The 20840-nt window shown below is 34.5% G+C and overlaps 1 protein-coding gene across 2 annotated transcripts in view; it reads left to right on the top strand.

The window, feature by feature from the left end:
* Nucleotides 1-20840, top strand: part of LOC108965011 (putative phosphatidate phosphatase) — a 36227-nt gene that overhangs the window by 8261 nt on the left and 7126 nt on the right. For both annotated transcript variants that reach the window (XM_018927143.1, XM_018927144.1), the window contains exons 3-4: nt 13593-13744; nt 16689-16907. In XM_018927143.1, the coding sequence (XP_018782688.1) occupies nt 13593-13744; nt 16689-16907 (371 nt within the window). The remainder of the gene's footprint in view (nt 1-13592; nt 13745-16688; nt 16908-20840) is intronic.

Here is a 20840-nt window from a genome sequence, read left to right as displayed (position 1 = left end):
CCTTCTTATGGAGCCAAGAAATACGTGTACCAAGTTTCATCATTATATCTCAATTTTGCCTCAAGTTACAGCTTGCACGGACGGACGGACAGACAGACATCCGGATTTCAACTCTACTCGTCATCTTGATCACTTTGGTATATATAACCCTATATCTGACTCTTTTAGTTTTAGGACTTACAAACAACCGTTATGTGAACAAAACTATAATAATCTCCTTAGCAACTTTGTCGCGAGAGTATAGAAAAGTCGCAAAAATCAGTGATTTTTCGGAGTGTCACACTGAGACGATCCCTTAATGATATTTCGGTGCAATTGCGAGAGTTGCAGTTTTGTGGTGAGTGTGCAATTCATAATTAAATAGCACATCCGAATGAATAGTCGTAAAACAAGTAATGTGTGAAGTTTCAGCGCGAGGGCTTACGATGATATAGGAAGACCATCTACCTTGTTTGCTACATTCTTTTTCTAAAAAGTGAAGGGAGTCAGAGATATTATAAATAAAAGTCGTAATCTCTACTGCGGTGGTAATGTATTTATTACTCTAATAGAAAATGTTAACTTTCATTAATTCTGATGAAAAAAAGGAGGTATATATCTTTATTGAGTATACTAGAAAAAGTATATATATTCGCGACTTTGGATTTTTAACCGTTTAACATCGCGCGGCTAAATTTAATTTATATATTTATCTTCGATGGCCATACAACGATTAATGAGTTAAAAAATTGCAATACCATTTTTAATACTTTTGCCTTAAGCCATTAGCTTCTGCGATTACCACTTCATTGTTGCTAAATTTCTTTCCAGCGAGCATTCTCTTCAGGCCTGAGAGCAAGGAATAGTCTCTGGGAGAATACGGTATATGCGGAAGCAATTCGAAGCCCAATTCATGAAATTTTGACATCGACATCTTGTGATGTTGATGAAACAGAACTTTCTCCTCCTTCAAGTGGAGCTACGTTTCATCCATTCAAATATCGATACAAAAATACGGTTTTATTTCGATTAAAGAGTTTCAAACACTCCCCAGAAACAGCAATTCGTCATTGTTTATGTTGGATTGTTGCTTGCGCGGCACCCACTCTACACAGAGCTTCCGCTTAAGCAAAAATTAATTCACAATATATCCAATACGTTCCTTTGATATCTTTCTCAGCTCTCTTGAAAAACTACACTTTACGGTCATTCGAAACTTACCAAATCTCTTTTCAACGGTTGATTTCTTTGGTGCAGAGTGCAAATAATGTTAATCAAACCAAATCAACAATATTTTCCCCATTCCTTTCATCTACTTTTTGTAAACTAACACCCAAAATGCTATATTTCATAAACTAATAGTTAGACAGCTGTTAAATTTGTACACGTATCTAAAAGTCGTATGGATTTAATATTAGTACTGCTATCTACTTACCTTTTACCCCACCTTTTTCATGTAAGGTTTTCCAAAATTGATGCAAGATTGGAATTAAATACAGGGTGTCCCAAAACCAACGCAATAATTAAATTTACCGCCATTTATGTAGTCAAGTGTTGACAACCTTAGTTGACTTAGTAAACATGGAGCTACATGAAAAATCAAATTGTATTCATTATTGAATAATATCGGGTCGAAAAAGTCTTTTCGTATTTCTTATCAAATTTTTTTAATTTTATTTATAAAAATAAATAAATAAACAAATATTTACCATTTTGCTCGACCACTTTTTGCACTTTTTCTGCAAGAGACATCAAGAGGCAACTCATCAGTGTAAATCGAAATTTCGAAATATCCAGAACGAAAGCGAGTGAACCATTGTTGCACAACACTAACTGATACAGCATCGTCTCCGTAAACTTCACAAATTTCATTGGTGGCTTGCGTGGCATTCTTCCTTTTTTGAACATATGTAACTTTTTGAACTTTCACGAATTTAATTTTTAAGTTTTTGGTTAAAATAAGCTTAAAATCTTACCTTTCCAACGCTATATGGTATGACACAATGTTTTAACTTCGTCGAGTGTGAGGAAATTTTGAAATGGCGACAGATTTATATCTAACGTTAATTTAGAAACATCCTGTACATATGTACATAAGTTGGTATTTAATAAAGGCGTTTCGTACCATTTCTGCCTGTAAGAGATTACTTAATCCAGCGATAGAACCACTTTACGAGCACACGTACAAAGTTTTCGTGTACACCCGAGTGAGTGTTTTATTAATATCGCGTGTTACTTTGACATTGGCGTACCATTTAGAAGCAAACGTTATTGCTTCTAAGTCTCACTCACTTTTTTGACATAATCTGACAACCATTTTCGGGTATGGCCAAATTTATTCTTGTTGGAAAACTATCTATTGCATTAAAATACTCTTGTGACAATCTCACTCCCTAATGGATTTTCCCAATAACACTTATGCAAGTATGCACACATATGTAGGTATACACACTCATATATACATTCGTATATACATACATACATATGTATATCTAAGGCATTTAGCAGTGAATCATGATCCCCTACTAAAGAAGCGACTGTCTATCGTAAATTTTTAATTTATGTGATTTTTTTATTTGTGCTATTCCAATTTCAGTATTTTGGGAGTGCACAATTGTGAGGAGCGTGAAATGTTTTGTGTGATAAAAGCGGTATTGATCTTGGATTGTGTTGAGGGGTTTGGTGTATTCGTTTGCAAAAATTACGATTTTCTTCATACTCCCTTGTATATGACAATAGATTCAATAGAAAGCTTCATTTTGGTCAGTTTGTATGGCAGCTATATGCTATAGTGGATCGATATCGGTGGTTTCGACAAATGAGATTGTTTCTTGGGGAGGAAGGACTTGTGCAAAATACCAGATCGTTATCTTAAAAATGGAGGAACTTGTTCGTATATAAATACTTGCGGACAAAGCTAAATCGACTTCGATTTTTTTGTACACACCTCATTCAACCTCACGAACAAGTTGTAAAATGTCTTTTGACTATTATGAACTTCCAACTGAACTGACTAGCCGCTTATTACTTTCTTTTCTCAGTCTCATAACTTTTTTTTAATATTCAATCGTATAAATCATACCTAGTATGAACTAATTTTTTAATGTGGGGTTGTTACATACACACACATATTACTATGAGGAAAAAATAGTTCAACTTTGTTCATAATTTTAAAATTTTCTTATTTATTCTTCAAATTCGATGTCGTCCCCCTCAAAGTAGTCCCCCTTGACACCAATATACTTGTGCCAACGTTTTTTCCAATCTTCGGAGTAGTTGTTAAAATCAATTTCCAGAATAGTCTTCAAAACCCGCAACGATTCACGTTTAATGTCTTCAATTGACTCGAAACTGTCAACATAACCTTGGTTTTCGACATACTTTTGACGTGGTTCTATCGGCTTCGGTTCATCTTTGCCACGATATTCGGCCATATGTATCCGGGTCGTAAGCGTAGATCGTAAGCGTAGATCTAAGACTCATGGTTTCAAAGACATTACCGTGACGCTGTTTTTCGAAAAAAATTAGGGATTTTTGGAACCTATTGTGCTTTTACTTTTCTTAGGCCCAAAAGGTTTTTCAAAATGGTTTCAAATTATTATTCCGTTATTTCGACGATGCCAGACCGTTAATCGTCGATTCTCAAGCACCAATTTCTTTATTTTTTGATGTGTTGATTATCAGTTGATGTGGATGGCCAACCTGGTTCGTAGTCAAAGCATTCCGGAACCTCTTTGAATAAATTGTACCAATGAAAAACACGACGTATCGACACCAGAAATTGGATTATTCAATGGAACTTCTTTGTAGAATAATTTCACTCATCGTAAAAATCGCCGAATGCACCGCTATGTATTTCAGGAAGACTGCGTATACTAAATACTAATGATTAGAAAAAATTACGACGAAATGGTTTTCGCGCGAAAATTAAAAAAAATAGAAAGTCTTACTATTATTTGACCACAGTAGTACATGCATTTTCAATTGAGGTTTACCTGTACTATTAAATGGTGTGTTGTAGCGTTCAGAGATTTTGTTTGTTTGTTTCGAATTCCTTTGCGGTTCGCAGGTATTCCTCTTTTAATTGGCATTACAAACAAATGAGGATATTTCTAGGAAATCACAGGTTTTTCTCGCGTCATGTTTACTGAGCTGTTTTAGCCATTTGCATCGAGAATTCTAGTAAATAAACAAAAAGGCGAGTGCTGCTGATGATGATGAATGGAAAAATTGGACGACCTGTGGATGCTTGCACACAAGCAATCGTCTTTCAACTTGCAGAAAAATGTTTTGGTTTGTCACAAGTGTGTTCACAGAGAAATACTGGTTCTATTCTGAATCGAACCTACATATGTATTCTATGTCATTTTACTGGATATAGGCCTAGAATTTTTTGATCATACATTATATCGCATTAATGTCATAATTATGTATTAGCTATGCTCATCCCACATGTACATACATATGTATGTACATATATAAATAAGTAATACTGAGTTTACTCATAAAATATGTGTACGCCATTTTGACCAATCACCCCACGACGGATCGAAATTATGTATGTTGCAGATTTGTGCCAGTAGTAGTATGAGGTTAGAAAATAGGTAATGTATAATTTACTTGATTCAAGTGCTTAAATATGTGTATTTCCTGTAATTTTAAAGTGAAGAGGCACGGTTACTATGCGTTACCATACATACATACATACATACTATGTACAAATAATATGTAGGCATTGTTGATATTTTGCAAGTAAATATGTACATACATATGTATGTATAAAGGACGCTTAGCGCAAATCTCTGTAAATATTTAATAAACTTTGTTGTACGACGTTGCGCCAGCTATTCAGAAGATATGAACCCTCGTGTCACGCATTCCACTTAAATGATTGTAATGGGTTCTACTCATTTGTATGTAAACATTCATATGCCTCACATACATAAATACGTTTGCATAACACAATAATTGTTTATTTAAAAACGTGTTTGTCTTTTCCCGACTTTTATTGAAAATTATGCGGCTGGGTCGGGTACCTCTGGGCTCTTCAAAGCGGTTATCTGTGCTACAATCAAAAGCCTCAATTTTACGCGGGAGTTCGTTCCTCTTACATTCGATAATCGAGCTAGTTAAAAACTGGGGTGCGCACTTATTTATCTTGTTTTTTTTTTTTAGTTGCGCATTTATTGCATCGAACTTGGCACCATCAAAGGTGCTTACCTCCACCAATTCCGCGCATACCATGATCACGTCGCGACAGACGTATAGAGTGGGAACAGTTGCAACATAATCTGGTATTGATATATAGTATGTATGTATGTAAATAATTCTATGAAGATAACATACTATTAAAATGGTGTTTGCATATACATACATATGCCTGAGGATTATTTCATATAATAATTATTGAAAGCATTTACACTACCATATTAGTTTATACTGGACTGTACTTTCAAGTGCCTGTACTTTCGGTTATTGCTTTTCTATTCCCAAAATAATAATTTATTTATAGTTAATCTACTTTTGTGAATGTGGACCCCATTCATACACGTGAAAACTCTTTGTACAGGGTGGCTAATGAATTTTGCTACATTAAGAAACTCAAATAATTTTTTTTTCAGTGTATGAAATTAATTTGTCTTTTATTCATGTTAAAGCTTATTAAATTTTATAAAATATAGCTTAATTCCTTTTAAAAATAATGGAATTTAAACTCTCTCAACATGCTCAAGTAACGGTCTCCAGTAACCGTAACGGTGTGACCGTTTTCTTCGAAGAAGTAGGGCCCGACAATGCAGCGTGATGACACGAAGTGGATGCAATTCCGTCTCATGGAATATCTGTGGGTTGGAAGCATTCCATATTCGGCAATTTTGTTCGTTTATGTTCAACATGTTTCCATCCTCTTCTACCATTTGAAGCATCTTCTGGAATCGGTAAGTCTGCAGCGTTCAGTTTGTTGGCCGTTTGAATTTTATATTTGAATAAGTCCAAATCTTTTTGCATAATTGACTGGAATGATTATCTGCTTACATCCATTTGAGCAGATAAGCTTCTTGTCGAAACACGTGGACTGTTTTGTATGGCAGCAGCTACAGCAGCATTGTTTCCTCCGTTGCCCGAACTGAAGGGTTTCGATGGTAAGGTCTTGTGTTGACTGTCCCATGCTCGGCAAAATTGTTTACAAGTCCGATTATGGTCCATCTGCGTGCGCCTACACTCTCTTTGAAATGAAACTACGGACTCCAATGCGTGATTGCGACGGACAATCCAAATTCTTCTTTCAGTCCCAGTTATCCATTTTTGTTAAATATAAAAGTCAATTTGCAAAATAAAAAAAAATTAACCAGATTCATTAAATAGAAGAAAAGTTATTTAATTTTTTTTTTTGGTAGCGGCTTTCATCAGCCACCCTGTATATGTGATATAATCTTTCATTTTATTTTCTATGTACATATGTATGTATGTATGARAGGTACATTTATTTTGATCTGGTTAAGGGCAGAAAGAGAACAAGATTGTATACATATATCAACAACATATTTATGGTTGTTGGCAGATCTAAAGCTCGGGTGTGGTGATAAAAAATAAAAAATTTAACAAAAGCGGTACTTTTAAGATAGAAAATGTTTGCTGGTGTCTAATAATTGTTTGTCCAACGTCGGTAGTACAAAAGAACTACTACCGTAAACGTTAGCTTAACATCAAATATTTGGAAGCAAAACAAAAGTTATCTAACATTTCATACCCTCGCAACTTCCAAGGATGATAATCGTGGAAATATTTTTTGTTTTTGTAAGAATGTGTTGCGCAAAGGTTCAGTTATGCGTACATAATATGTATAGCACTGCTAGACAAACATTGCATGTGAAACATACATATTTACGTTAAAGGCAACCGTTTCATTTCGGGATTTGGCAACACTAGTTTTTCAATCTGGAATTTAACAATTTCATCGTAAAGTTATCGTTTGAATACTCAGAACGTTTTGACATACGATCATTATTGTTATGTTTTTATAGTAACTTAACATTGTACGTAAGTTATATCAGCAACAGTGCTTCGATAAACTTAATTCAACTTTTACCATGAAGCTCCATTAAGGACCGGTGTTCGCTCACGAAGCACTTCCGAGCAAATGGTTGCCTGTTTTCTTTTGAAAAACTAAACATGTCGCAACCACTCCACTAAAAGAACGCAGAGCAGTCTGAGTGGTACACAACCATTTTTTGCCAGTTGTCTTTCAAGAAAACAGGAAAACCATCAGCCGAAGATTCACTAACACAATGCTATCTTTCACACATCGACTGAAAGCATTGGATTTTTGAGCACTCAAAACATAAATGTGATGGAACATCTACAGTAGAGTCCCTACCTTCAGAAAAGTATAGATCTTAATGGAAAATATTTTGAAAACCAATATTCTTGTTCTCTAATCGCGAATTATAAAAGGCAACTAACGTACTCGAGTTATACCTTACACAGCGCATAGAAATTAGCTGCTTTTCTAATGTATATGTGAGCGTGCAATTTGAAGGGCAAGGATTTTCGCCCTAAATTTAGGGGTTAAAATAGTTGAATGGGATTTTTTAGACATGTTATATTTTAAGGGATATTTTCAGGGGTTATCTTCACACTGAATATTAATTTAATATTAATTAACGAATTTACTACTTTTTGACAAAAGTACATATTATTTTCAAGATAAGATTCTCTCTAAAATTCAATAATATATGTCACACATTCAACGATCTTTTCGGTAAAAAGTTGACCATGGACACTCCCGTCTATATTTTGAAAATTTTTGAACGTTTGGTGCCAAAGTTTTATCTCGATAACTTCGTTGGTGTTTCATATATATGAGTACTGACTTTTTACAAATTATGAAATAAGGAAAGTTGGCGTGGGTATAGTCCCATTTCCCTCATATTTACTGAAGACAATTTTTAAAATTACTATAGTATATCAAGACTGGCAACTCTGCGTTGTAAGAGAAGAATCAGCTGATTTGATTCTGCGAGAAAAAATCCAATTCGTAGGAAATTCTACGGCAACGTACGGTAAAGCGGACGGTCGAATCGGTGTTAACTAATCATTTACATACCCCTCTTATAAGTTAAGTCGTATCAGCTGATTCGGACTGCGATTTTGCGGTGTCGACTAAGTGAGCTATGTACAAATAAGTTATCGCAGGCACCGACGTTCAGCCAGAATTCAACTCTTCTCGCCATCTTAATCGTTTATTTATGCATAGATATACATATATATCTATTTTGGACTCCATTACTATTAAGTTGTATGGTAGAAAGGAAGCAGTGTATACTTGGAAAACTTTATGCAGTAGTAGAAACAGTTGAAGCCTTTATGTTGCGACATTTTGGCAATATGAATTTAAAACAAGTAAGATATTATTTAATCAAAACAAATTTTGTAGTGAGATCTCATAAATCCTAATTCAATTTATAAAAAATAGTTAAATGATCAAATTTGATTTTCTAACGTTTACCACCAAAATGAAATGATTATATTATTGAAAACTTCTGTTATCATCAGAAAGTATGTATATTAAAGTATCAGCGAAGGCTGCACAATATTCACAAAAGATGCTCGAAGTTGAGACCACAAAGGCTTATAATTTGATTTAATTAGGTAAATTTTCTATATCAATGATAAATTAAAATGGTTTTAAAGAAATATATGAACAAGTTTGTCTAAAAGATCACCTCTTGTTTAGGATATATTTAACAAAAGACGTCGTACATCGTGCGTCGTGCCTAAATATTCAACTTGTTATGACTCATACGGAAAAGTTTTATCGAAAGTATATACATACRTACATATATAGTATATAAAAGTGATCATCGTGCCGAACTGGATCGATTTAGAAATGTCCGTCTGACTATCCGTCTGTATAAGGAGCTACTCAGTTGAGGTGACATTTTGATGTAATTTTTCATGTGTTATTGTTGAAAGCATAAATATTGTTTAGATCGGATTGTTTTAGCATATAACTGCCATAAAAACCGGCTAATAAAGTATATTTGGTATTTATAAAGCGTATTACAGCTTCGGCACAACCAACGTTATCATTTTTTTTTTATCTTAATACCGTTTTAAGTGCTGAGTAATTTTCTGTCTCTCTCTCTATATATCCTATGTATATATAATTTTAATTTCAGTGCGGAGGCAGAATAAAAGATTAATGATGTTTCCAACATTTCAAACAAAGGATGTGTTTGGTCCCACTCTGATGTCAATCCCGATACTTTCTAGCTCGGGGGCATTGTTGTCTTACATATACATACATACCTATAAAYACCTGAAAATATGATGCTTTCAAACCCAGTGGCTTCGAATTTCACCTGAAAGGAACAGATACACACAGGTATAAAGATTTTACCGAGTCACGAATGTGAAGGCAATAAAATGGGCTATGTGCATACAAATGTAAAAATATTCATGTACATACATACATATGTGCATATGTATCTACTTTAATACAATAGCTTGGCACTGCAAGATAAGTAGCTCGACATAATACTTCTACTTCTTGCTCATTACCTACTATGTATAAAGAATGCATGACTATAATCCCTTATGATCTATGGTACCAGTTTCTACTTTTTTGTTGCAATTTTTTGATCTTTCTGCTTTCTTGTGGTAGCTTCTGTGGATAAATTGTGTTTTTCTAATTCTCCATACAACCTAATATGTGGATATACATACACTCAGAGATATGTACATATGTACCTATATATCTCTGCTCATATGAGGCACTACGCATTTGGTTGTCGCGACTTTTGTGATTATGGACATTACCTTTGTGACGACATTGGCGAATTTTCGATCCCTTCTGATCGCCTTAATTTTTATACTCTTGCAACAAAGTTGTTAAGGAGAGTATTATAGTTTTGTTCACATAACGGTTGTTTGTAAGTCATAAAACTAAAAGAGTCAGATATAGGGTTATATATACCAAAGTGATCAGGGTGACGAGTAGAGTTAAAATCCGGATGTCTGTCTGCCCGTCCATCCGTCTGTCCGTCCGTGTAACTTGAGCAAAAATTGAGATATCATGATGAAACTTGGTACACGTATTTCTTGGCTCCATAAGAAGGTTAAGTTCGAAAATGGGCAAAATCGGCCCACTGCCACGCCCACAAAATGGCGAACCGAAAACCAATAAAGTGTCATAACTAAGCCATAAATAAAGATATTAAAATGAAATTTGGCACAAAGAATCGCATTAGGGAGGGGCATATTTGGACGTAATTTTTTTGGAAAAGTGCGCGTGGCCCGCCCCCTACTAACTTTTTTGTACATATACAGTTCAAAAACGGAAGAAATCGGATAATAACCACGCCCACCTCCCATACAAAGGTTATGTTGAAAATCACTAAAAGTGCGTTAACCGGCTAACAAAAAACGTCAGGAACACTAAATTTTACGGAAGAAATGGCAGAAGGAAGCTGCATCCAGGTCTTTTTAAAAATTGAAAATGGGCGTGGCTTCGCCCACTTATGGACCAAAAACCATATCTCAGGAACTACTAGACCGATTTCAATGAAATTCGGTATATAATATTTTCTTAACACCCTGATGACATGTACATGACATGTATGGGTGAAATCGGTTCACAACCACGCCTGAAATCTCGATTATCACTTTATCATGCGAGAGTATAAAATGTTCGGTGACACCCTAGCCCTTCCTTACTTGCTTATGTTAAAAAATAATCCTTGAAAATTTGAGTCCTAAAATTTGACTTTAAGTACTTTATTTTTGATTTTTCACGTTTTTCACATACATATATTTGAAAAAACTTAGTGAACATCTGTTTTTGATGAAACATACAAAGGAAAATTTATGGGAAAATAAATTTGTAACAGAAAAGGTTTTAACATCAGTCTTAAAAGAGTTTTGTTTCAGAGCTATAAGCAATTTAATAAATAACAGTAAAAAAATATAGACGTCTTGAAATTCATTTATCTAAAAATCAATTAAATGACATTGTATAAATTTTTTATTTAAAAATAAAGAAAAATGTTTGTAATAGATACGTAATGAAAAACATAAAGAGTATGTGTGATCCCATCGAGGTATGTTATCCGACCTGAACATTTTCTTTGGATATTGTATAAACATTGCCAAATTTCGTGAAGATATCTCGTCAAATTCATGAGTTTTCCATGCAAGCATTTGCGTCCGTTTATTCAGTTTGTATTAATATACATGTGTATATGCTATATGTTCTTGTTTCGACAGAAAACATTCCTAAAGTAAATTCGCAGAATGGTGCCGAGTTCATAGTCCTTGGTTACTTATAGTTGAGCCGATTGTCATCGAATAGTTATCCGATCTGAACCATTTCTTTCTTCTTCTCCTTGGAGTGGAGGTCTTCCTCTTCCTCTGCTTCCCCCTGCAGGTACTGCGTCGAATACTTTCAGAGCTGGAGTGTTTTCGTCCATCCGGACAACATGACCTAGCCAGCGTAGCCGCTGTCTTTTAATTCGCCGAACTATGTCAATGTCGTCGTATATCTCGTACAGCTCATCGTTCGATCGGATGCGATATTCGCCGTGGCCAACGCGCAAAGGACCATAAATCTTTCGCAGAACTTTTCTCTCGAAAACTCGCAACGTCGACTCATTCTTTATTGACATCGTCCAACCCTCTGCACCATATAGCAGGACGGGAATTATGAGTGACTTATAAAGTTTGGTTTTTGTTTGTCGATTGCCTACTCAGTCCGAAGTAGCACCTGTTGGCAAGACTTATCCTACGTTGGATTTCCAGGCTGACATTGTTGGTGGTGTTTACGCTGGTTCCAAGATAGACGAAATTATCTACGACTTCAAAGTTATGACTGTCAACAGTGACGTGAGAGCCTAGTCGCGAGTGCGACGACTGTTTGTTTGATGACAGGATATTTCGTCTTGCCCTCGTTATTTCTTTAGAGATTTTATATAACCTTTGACCTTTTTTGAAGATGAAAATAAAAAAGATTTCCATAGAATCACTATATTCCGATTATTTAGATTGTATAGCATACATATATGTAGCTATAGAGATCCGGTCTGAATAGTATAATCGGAGATCACATATTTTCATTGGAAGGTGTGAGAAATTCTTCAACTTATCTCGTAAAATTAAAAAGATTTCAATACAAGCACTTGATTATGGGGTTCCGGTAAATCGATTCAGCTAATCACGCTAATCATTTAGGTACAGTATATTTTATAGAGTGTCATACGTTTTCTGTGGCCCGAAGTAGATTTCCGGTCTTAGAGTAGATATTCTCTGTGTAGCCAAAAAACATCCGTCCCCAGGGTTGTGCGCTGGGCTTAAGTCTCGCCACGCAAAAAAGCCCCCCATTACCCCCATTTGTATGGCACAGTACATAAATAGTCTTAATCGGGGGTTTACATTTTTTTAAATTAACCTAAATAAAAACTGTTCGGATATATGCGGTATAGTCATAGTAAAATCTGAGAACAGAAAGAACTTTGTGTATGTTCTCTGGTAAAAATTTCCTTAAAATTTCCTTGTGGAATAAGTTAAGAAAACAAGTTATTTTATTGCTACGAATTAACTTACCTTTATTTCTATAGGAGAAAACATAAGAATAAAATAAAACAAGAAATGTCTTAGTTACTGAGTTTTGGAAAAAAAAATGCGGATGTTTAAGGCGGGGAACCTGCTTTATAGGCTTAAAAATCGATTTTTTTGAAGGTTTTTTTGGAGGGAAATAAGTAATTGATTAAATCGAAATTTCTATTGTTTATAGTTATGTATTTAAACGTCATCCGCACATTTTTTTGAAACGAAATCTTTTACATTTTGCCTTTGGGAAGCAATTGTCAGATGCTTTTCGCATGTGCACATGCCAGACGGCGGGCAGGATGCAGGTCGAGATTTCTACCCGAAACAAAAAATTCAAAGAGATTAATATTATTTAATAACTTATGTTCAAATTAAACTGAAAATTAAAAAAAAAGTAAAATTATAAAATTTTTTAAAATTAAAAAAACTGATTTTGGTCTAAAAAAATTTTACTTTAAATATATGTTNAAAAAAGTAAAATTATAAATTTTTTTAAAATTAAAAAAAAACTGATTTTGGTCTAAAAAATGTTACTTTAAATATATGTTCAAACTTAGTCTTTCTTAGTTTTTTCAGTTTCAATAGAAGATAATTTAATGCCAAAGATAATAAACTTTGCCCCAATTCTATATGACGTTCAGGTTTTTTTCTATTTTGCCAGCCAATTAAGAAAAATCGTACAAATGAAAAACGAAATTTAACACCCAAATGCGTCTTTATTCATTCAATAAATGTTATCTCTTAAAATATTTCTTTAATTCGAAACTCTTTAAAAATTTTAATAGGATTGCTTCCAAATGTATTCATTTGCAAGTTTTGTCTCATTAGTAAACAGCTGATTCGAATATTGGTTTTGCATATGTTCGAATCAGATTCTGTGACATTATTGAAAATCAGAATTAGTTTGCAATTCTGACAGCTAAGCAATTCTGTCTTGGATTCCACACACCCATGAATTTGTTGTTTAAATCATAATCTTTGTAATGTCGACCAACTTTTTTTTTTTTCAGTGGGCTTTCCGATCTTATGCTTTTATTTGTGGGGCACTGCATATCAGCGTGGATTCTTTTGCGACGACGAATCGCTGAAACACCCTTTCAAACCCTCAACAATTCGGAATTGGATGCTGTATTTTATAGGACTGGTCCTACCAATTGGATTGGTAAGTGATGGGAATCCCAAAGATGAGCTCGGTAAATCTAAGAATGTTATTTTTACAACTACGTAAGGGTATTTATCTATGAGACAGAGGAAATATTTGGAATTTGAGTAATTTATCAGAACCGACGTTGGTTCGAGTTGAATTGAGTTTATATGAAGACACAAGTATTGGCAGCCATTTGTTCTCAATTGAAGACGAAATACTTACATTTGTTGCACAACCTTTGTATGTGCTCAATAGTCAAATAAAATGCCGACAATATTTTTGAGGGCAATTAAAGATGAGGAAAATGTTGAGAAGCAGATCTTCTAGCACATTTGTTCGTACATTCCGTTAAGTATGGCACATTGTTGAGGCGATCAAATCCAGTGTTTTCAATTTGTTTCGCCTTCTCATTAGTTGACACATACTACCAAGTGTCACCAGCTGTCGATTTGTTACAATTCAAAATTCGTATAAGCAGAATCATAGAAAAGCCTCTCGCCCATTTTTCACATTATCAAAAGTACTTTTTATGCGCAACCATAAGTACACGTATACACTTACATTTTATTAAGTACATAAGTAGGAATGTACAGACCATAGAAATTTACAAACAACACAAGTTTTGGATTGAAAGTCGTGAGAAACACATGCTGCCATACACAAAACTAGAAATCATTTAAAACAATTAAGGATGAGCTCGGGTGTAACCGAAAATTTTGTATTCGAGTGATTTTTGATACAAGGGCACATTATTACCAGGAAAATAAGTTCCCTGAATTTCAATAACATCTCACAAATTGATTGCCGTATTCGGTATATGGGAATTGAAGTTATTGTGTGACTTCAAATTTTCTTACAAATTTAAAAGAATCGTATCACTTAATGTTGTGATACTTGGGAAGAAAACGTCATTGCCATCGGATAGTGTTATTTATAAAATTTTATCTCTGAGACATAGGATTTCATCTAAACGTAGACGGTTTACGTTCAATTTTGAATGGTTTTTGAATCGTTTAAGATCTGAAATTTAATGCTTCTCACGCATTTCTTTATTGGGATATTTTATTCAATATAATTATTGACAAGGACAAGGTGGACAGGCTTGCCCATATCTACCAAGATTTATTATTTATTTCATTTTAAACTTGTTCATCCTTATTGGCGTATCACCACTTACGATGTTTTAACCAAGTTGAGAACATCTAGCTCTTTTCTTCTTTTCATTGGGATGTTTTGGTACGTGGCGTGGGTGTTTCGTCTTCTCAATTTTGCTCGTCTTCAAACCGATGTTTTTGGCAACCCAGAGGAGCTGGTTGAGCCACATATGTATAAAATAATCATTTCTAGCCACTTCCAAGTGAATGACACATGAGAACTTTCCTCAACTTCTACACATAATGTAGGATCCTTTATTTTAAACAATTCTCTCATATAAACGTTATTAAGCTTGAATCCATCAATCAGTGGAAATATCATATCTAAAATTAGTTCACCCAAGAAACTATATTGTTTCACTACTGACTGCGCCGAATTAAATTGTCCGTTACATTTTTTCCATAAAAATTTATTTAACGCGAATATGGCCAGCAGAGTGGGAAATGTGCGTTGTCAAAAATTTTCAAAGCAACCGCATTGGTCTTTTAATAAATTTGCAAAAGAGTTAGGAGATTTAAGGAAGATGTGGGCAACGACAAGAAGACATGTTCTGGTTAAAAAAAAAACACGCCACTTTACAGTGAGAAGGCGAAGAACGTTGTGACTAAGTATTCTCAAGAAAGAGCCAAGCATTTCTGGAAGGAAATTGACGGGGAACGCTGGCTGCTCACAATCTTTTGTACGCAGGACGCAAAAGGAAGCTGAGCTGAGGACGTATAAGGTACAGGAAGCTCTGAATAGAATGCCGTCAAGAACAACAACAGAAGCTCACTTTTAAGGCAACATGAAATGTCCACCTTTTTTTTGGCCTGACCTCGCTTCATGTCACTATAGCAAAACAAGCTTAGAGTGGTTGAAATGAAAGAGAGGGATTCTAGTACCTAGAGAACCGAATCCACCTGACTGTTCAGAATTAAGGTCGATTGAGAGATTAAATTTAGTAAAAACGGAGTCGAAGGCAAAAAAAAGTGACCAAAAATTAGACTTTAAAAGAAAGCGTCTTCAGTAGCAAGAAGAGGAACAAACACTACTATAAAAGCACTGATGGACGAGGTTCCAGAAAAATTAAAACTTCTAATTAATAAAACATAACTCTTAGTTTCTCTACAACTTTTTCAAATCTAAAATAAAAATCATAGTTTATAAAAGTCTGACTATTAGTTTAAAAGATTGTATTATTTTTGTACAATTTTATTCGACACAGTCCTTATTACTAGAAACAAAAAGGTTATGACATACTATACTTAATGTTGAAGAAAACTCAATTTTAAACAACAACTTCCAAATGGGCAGATGAAATCCGAGACCGAATTATCATTAAATATTATGAACGATGCATCAGCGATTAATTTCAATTTCGAAATGATTCGTCAGCGTTCTATAAGATTATTTTATGGGTTCAGGAGACTTTTTGATCGTTTTTTGTTTTAATGGTCAGACTGTAGAAACCAAAATGTTTGATAATTAGGGGTTTCACATAGTCTCATAAAGTTATAAGTTATAACGATCCGAAAACATTCGTTCATAGTTGTATTTGCGTAAACGTTTTTTAGTATACAATTCAACAACAAGTTTTTCAACTAGTATAAAAACTTATGATTTTACGATGCTTTATGACACGTTGTGAGTATACCAAATATATTTTCACACCTGCAATAACATGTGCTAATTTACTTTTAATTTACTAGGAGGCGAATGCCTTATAGAATAAGAATTGACTCTGTCTACTATTATTTACATTCCTAATCTTCATTATTATTTTCAGAAACTCGTTTTATACGAAATTTTCTTCTGACTTTTTCAGATTCTTATAGTTGAAATTGTGAAGGCGAATAATACCAAGCCTTCAACGGAGGATATTATTACACAGCGTCAGTATGTCTTCATGGACTACGAAATTCCTGTCTGGATGGTGCAATGCTACAAAAGTATTGGAGTTTTTGGATTCGGAGCAGCTGTTTGTCAGCTATTAACTGACATTGCTAAATACTCTATAGGGCGGCTGAGACCACACTTTTTTGCTGTAAGTATAAGATCCATTTTTGTGGTGTGTCTGTGCATGTGTGTGGTATTATAATAAAAATGGAAAAGTTTGAGCAATTTTAGGGGCAATTAATGCAATGAAAACGCCATCCTCAAATCATATGAGAGTGGTAAAATATGGGCCAAAAAACATGTATGTACATACCGTACGAATAAATGTGTGCTTCCATTTGTTCCCATAAAACATGTGCAAGTACTTATATTCGAATAGCGGCTTGGTTTTGTATGTAGAGACGCACTCATTTCATTTTATGTTTCCAATGTTGAAAGGGGACTTCAAATCTGCATTTCTGTACATAACAAGTATTCTGAAAAAATAATAATAATTTGTAACACATGTGGCGACAACAGCAACAATGTCGTAATTGAATGGGCAATAAATAACGCTTTGAAGCCATTAAGAGATAATTTTTCCATAACTACATAAGTATGTATGTATGTAGTAACTGTCTATAATATTGAGTTATCAATAGTGATATTAAAATTTCAGAATTTCATAAACGCAACCAACTGAGGATTTTTGGCAGTGTTAGTTAAGAAAAGCTAATATCCTCTTAAACACCCATATAATACATACATATGTAATTATGTATTGAAATTATATGTTGATTGTGTGTAAATGTTTATTACGTATGGATCGTTATTTATTATAATTAAAAATTACATGAAAAAATATATATGTATGTATACTTATATATCAAAAGTTTTAGAATTCCTTGCTTTAGAAGCTCGTAAAACTGATAATGGGTGGAGCGACCAATAGTGTTATTTCAAATGATTACAATGTTATTATATATCTCTACTACCAATTAGATTACTAAAGAAAATTTCAGATGAACTTATATAATTAAATGCAACGATTTCGAGAGTGATACCTTAGAAATGAGGCTTCGCAAAACTTTTTTGAAACAATCCATATCACTTTCATACCGATGGCATGGGTGATGAAATGGAAACTTTTATACCATATACAAGTTTTGAATTATTACACCCTTAGTCTTCGTGGTTCTGAAAGTGCAAGAAAAAGCAAGAAGCGAAATTTCGTTTAGAATTCGCCAAAGAATGGGGGCTGAATTTCTGGACCTCTGAAGTTGGCATTTTAGTTTTTGATTACAAGTAAAAGACGCTGTTGAAACATAAATTGATACCTTTAGTGGAAAATTGGCTCTCGGTTCCAGTTTAATCTCCCAACAGGATAAGAATAGAGTTTAAATTATTAAGGATTGACTGCTTTATTATTGTCTCAAACACTTAAACATACCATCTTAAACCCCAGTTTAAAATATTTTTGAAAATGTCTAGGAAATGTAGGTGGGAAGTATTAGAAAAAACTGATTTTTACCGCTATTATTCTCAAAAAACGCATATATGGAGCTAGAAGGAGCATTACATCTACATATTTGCCAAATTTGGTAGAATCGATGCCAAAGCGGCTTCAAGCGGTTATAGATGCCAACTAAATATCAAAATATAATACCTAGAACTACTTAAAGCTTTTGCACAAAAATCTGTTTCTTTTGTACAGCATGTAGACTTTTGTTAACGCAATTTTTGAGTTTTTCTTTGATAACTTTGTTGTTTTATATTTAATATATTTTCTTCAGTTTATAGAAGATAAGAAAAATTCAGTATATCAATACATTCTCTAAAGCATTTTTGAACTTTCTGGCCAAAATTAAGTAAAATACATTTGGAATATAAAAATAGCAACAAACAAGTAAGAAACGCCTAAATTCGGATGTAACCGAACATTTCATACTCTTTCAACTTACAGGACAGGCCAGGAAAATACTATAAGGTTCAAAACGTTCGAAAAGGCGTTCGTTGGGGGCTAGGTGAAGTTTTCGCTCATATTTATTTATTTTAGCCACAGAAATAAACTGAGAATAGAGGCTTTTTGATTTTCATTCATATAACTCACATATTGGCCGGTATATGTGGCATAAAGTCAGCCGGAAGTTCGAAAATCTTTATATTAGGTATATAGGGACTAAGGGAAGTATTGGCCCAATTCAACCCATTTTTATAAACAGAATAACTTTTAGCAGAAAATGAGTTTTTCCGAAGTTCAATTGTATATCTCACACATTTATCGACATTTTTGGCCAAAAGTCAACTAAAAGTACTGGGTCCAAATATCGGTATCTAGGGGCTTGAAAAGTTTCTCTTGAATTTCGACAATTTTTGGTTATACGACATTATTTGTGCAAAGTTTTATCCCGTTATATTAATTGCTTCTTGATTTGTGTACTGGAAGGTGAAAGAATCAAGTGGAACTTAAAATTATGCAATATGGAAAGTACGCGTGGTTTTTGTCCGATTTCGTCCATTTTCACACTGTAACACGGGCATATAAAGGAATGTCACACACCAAATTTAGGCGGAACAGCTATGTATGTCGGGTTCCGAAATATGTGATTTCACCAAAAAGTGGGCAGTGCCACGCCTATCGTTCAATTTTTACATCGGTTCCCATAGTTTTTGAATGTACCCAACAATCTCGACTATTGAGAATATAAGACTATAAAGTACCAGCTGGCCCCGCAGCCGTTTTACTGCGTGAAATTATGTGCTTTGAAATGAAAAGAAAGTTGAATTTATCATTTCTTTTTTTTTTTTCAATGTAACGTTGCTTGATAAACCACATTTTTTGGTTTCTATTTCGGTGTACAGAAAAGATGGTTTTCAAACTCGTGAGCACGCCACGTACATATATCTGACCGTGTGAAAAACATAGCACTTCCAAGCTTGGCAAACCAAGTTGTGTCCAGTTGATCGTCACCTCAAATTCACTGGAAGCGGAATACGTTTGAACTGAAATGGCAAATCGTTAGAACTCAAAGGAATTCATAGAACCAAGCATTCTGCCCCTTGTATTCGATAGCGCAGATTGACTCAAATAAAGTTGAACCGCGTACATTAATCAATAGCCACCAAAGGTAGAAACAATCATCGTTTTTCGGGTGGTTTATGTAAATCCGTCCTAACGTATTAGTTGCTAACACACCTGGATGTCCATCTATTGGAGGGCCTTGCTTCCTGCGCAACTATTTCTTCGACGATGCATTCCATGTATAATATCAAGGTATTTTCGAATAGAGCAATGTTCTAGCAAACGGATCACTGAAGAAAAAACTCGTCAATGTTAATTTTGTTGCTGGAGGTGTTTTAATTGGCTGTACTGTATTCTCTGAGTTGAAATATACTCTTTGGCCATTCTCGTTCAAGACCAATAACCGCCATGTTGCTTCCTTTAGTGACGTACTTAAAAACGTATTTTATCGATTAAACCAAACTGCAATACTCAACATTAATATGAGTTTTGAATGTGAATTAGTGGTGAATATAGTACGATCCGTGAGTTTTCAATTTCGATATTCATTCTTCTAAATTAAATGCTGAATGTTCTGCCATTGTCGTCTGGTGAGCTACGCCGATAGAGTGGATGTCCATTATTTCTACTTTGTGTTTCCGAAAGAAAAGCACGTGGATAGAGTTTCGTGCATTTATTGTCAGCCATACAAACCGAAAAGGGATTGTAATGTTCGAAAGGTCAATTAATCATATTGGTTTTCACCACTTAATACTGGATCTTTCTCTGCATCAGGAATTTCCGCAGAAATGATTTCATCAATTGAATCAGGTGTAACAACCATCCAAAGAAGAATGTCTACGTGCGGCCAACCTCTCTTTTGCCACTCCACAGAGTACATCTAGCATCCAACAGCACCATCAAACATCGTAACTGTTGTTCGAAAAGTTGTGCTATGACATCGTGACGATTGTGTTGTTGACTGACCGCGATCCATAATTTCGTACGTATGTCATCGCATCCTGGGAGTGCTTCTTGCCTTGCCTTGCCTTAGGCTGCCATACGTTGCTCGCAAAAGCCGACCTCTTCGTGGCTTCGTAA

This window comes from Bactrocera latifrons, unplaced genomic scaffold (genome assembly GCF_001853355.1).
Source record: "Bactrocera latifrons isolate USDA-ARS-PBARC rearing strain unplaced genomic scaffold, ASM185335v1 scaffold_131, whole genome shotgun sequence".
Classification (NCBI taxonomy): Eukaryota; Metazoa; Arthropoda; class Insecta; order Diptera; family Tephritidae; genus Bactrocera; species Bactrocera latifrons.
The sequence above is the reverse complement of the archived record's forward strand: the minus strand, read 5'-3'. Positions and strand labels throughout refer to the sequence as shown.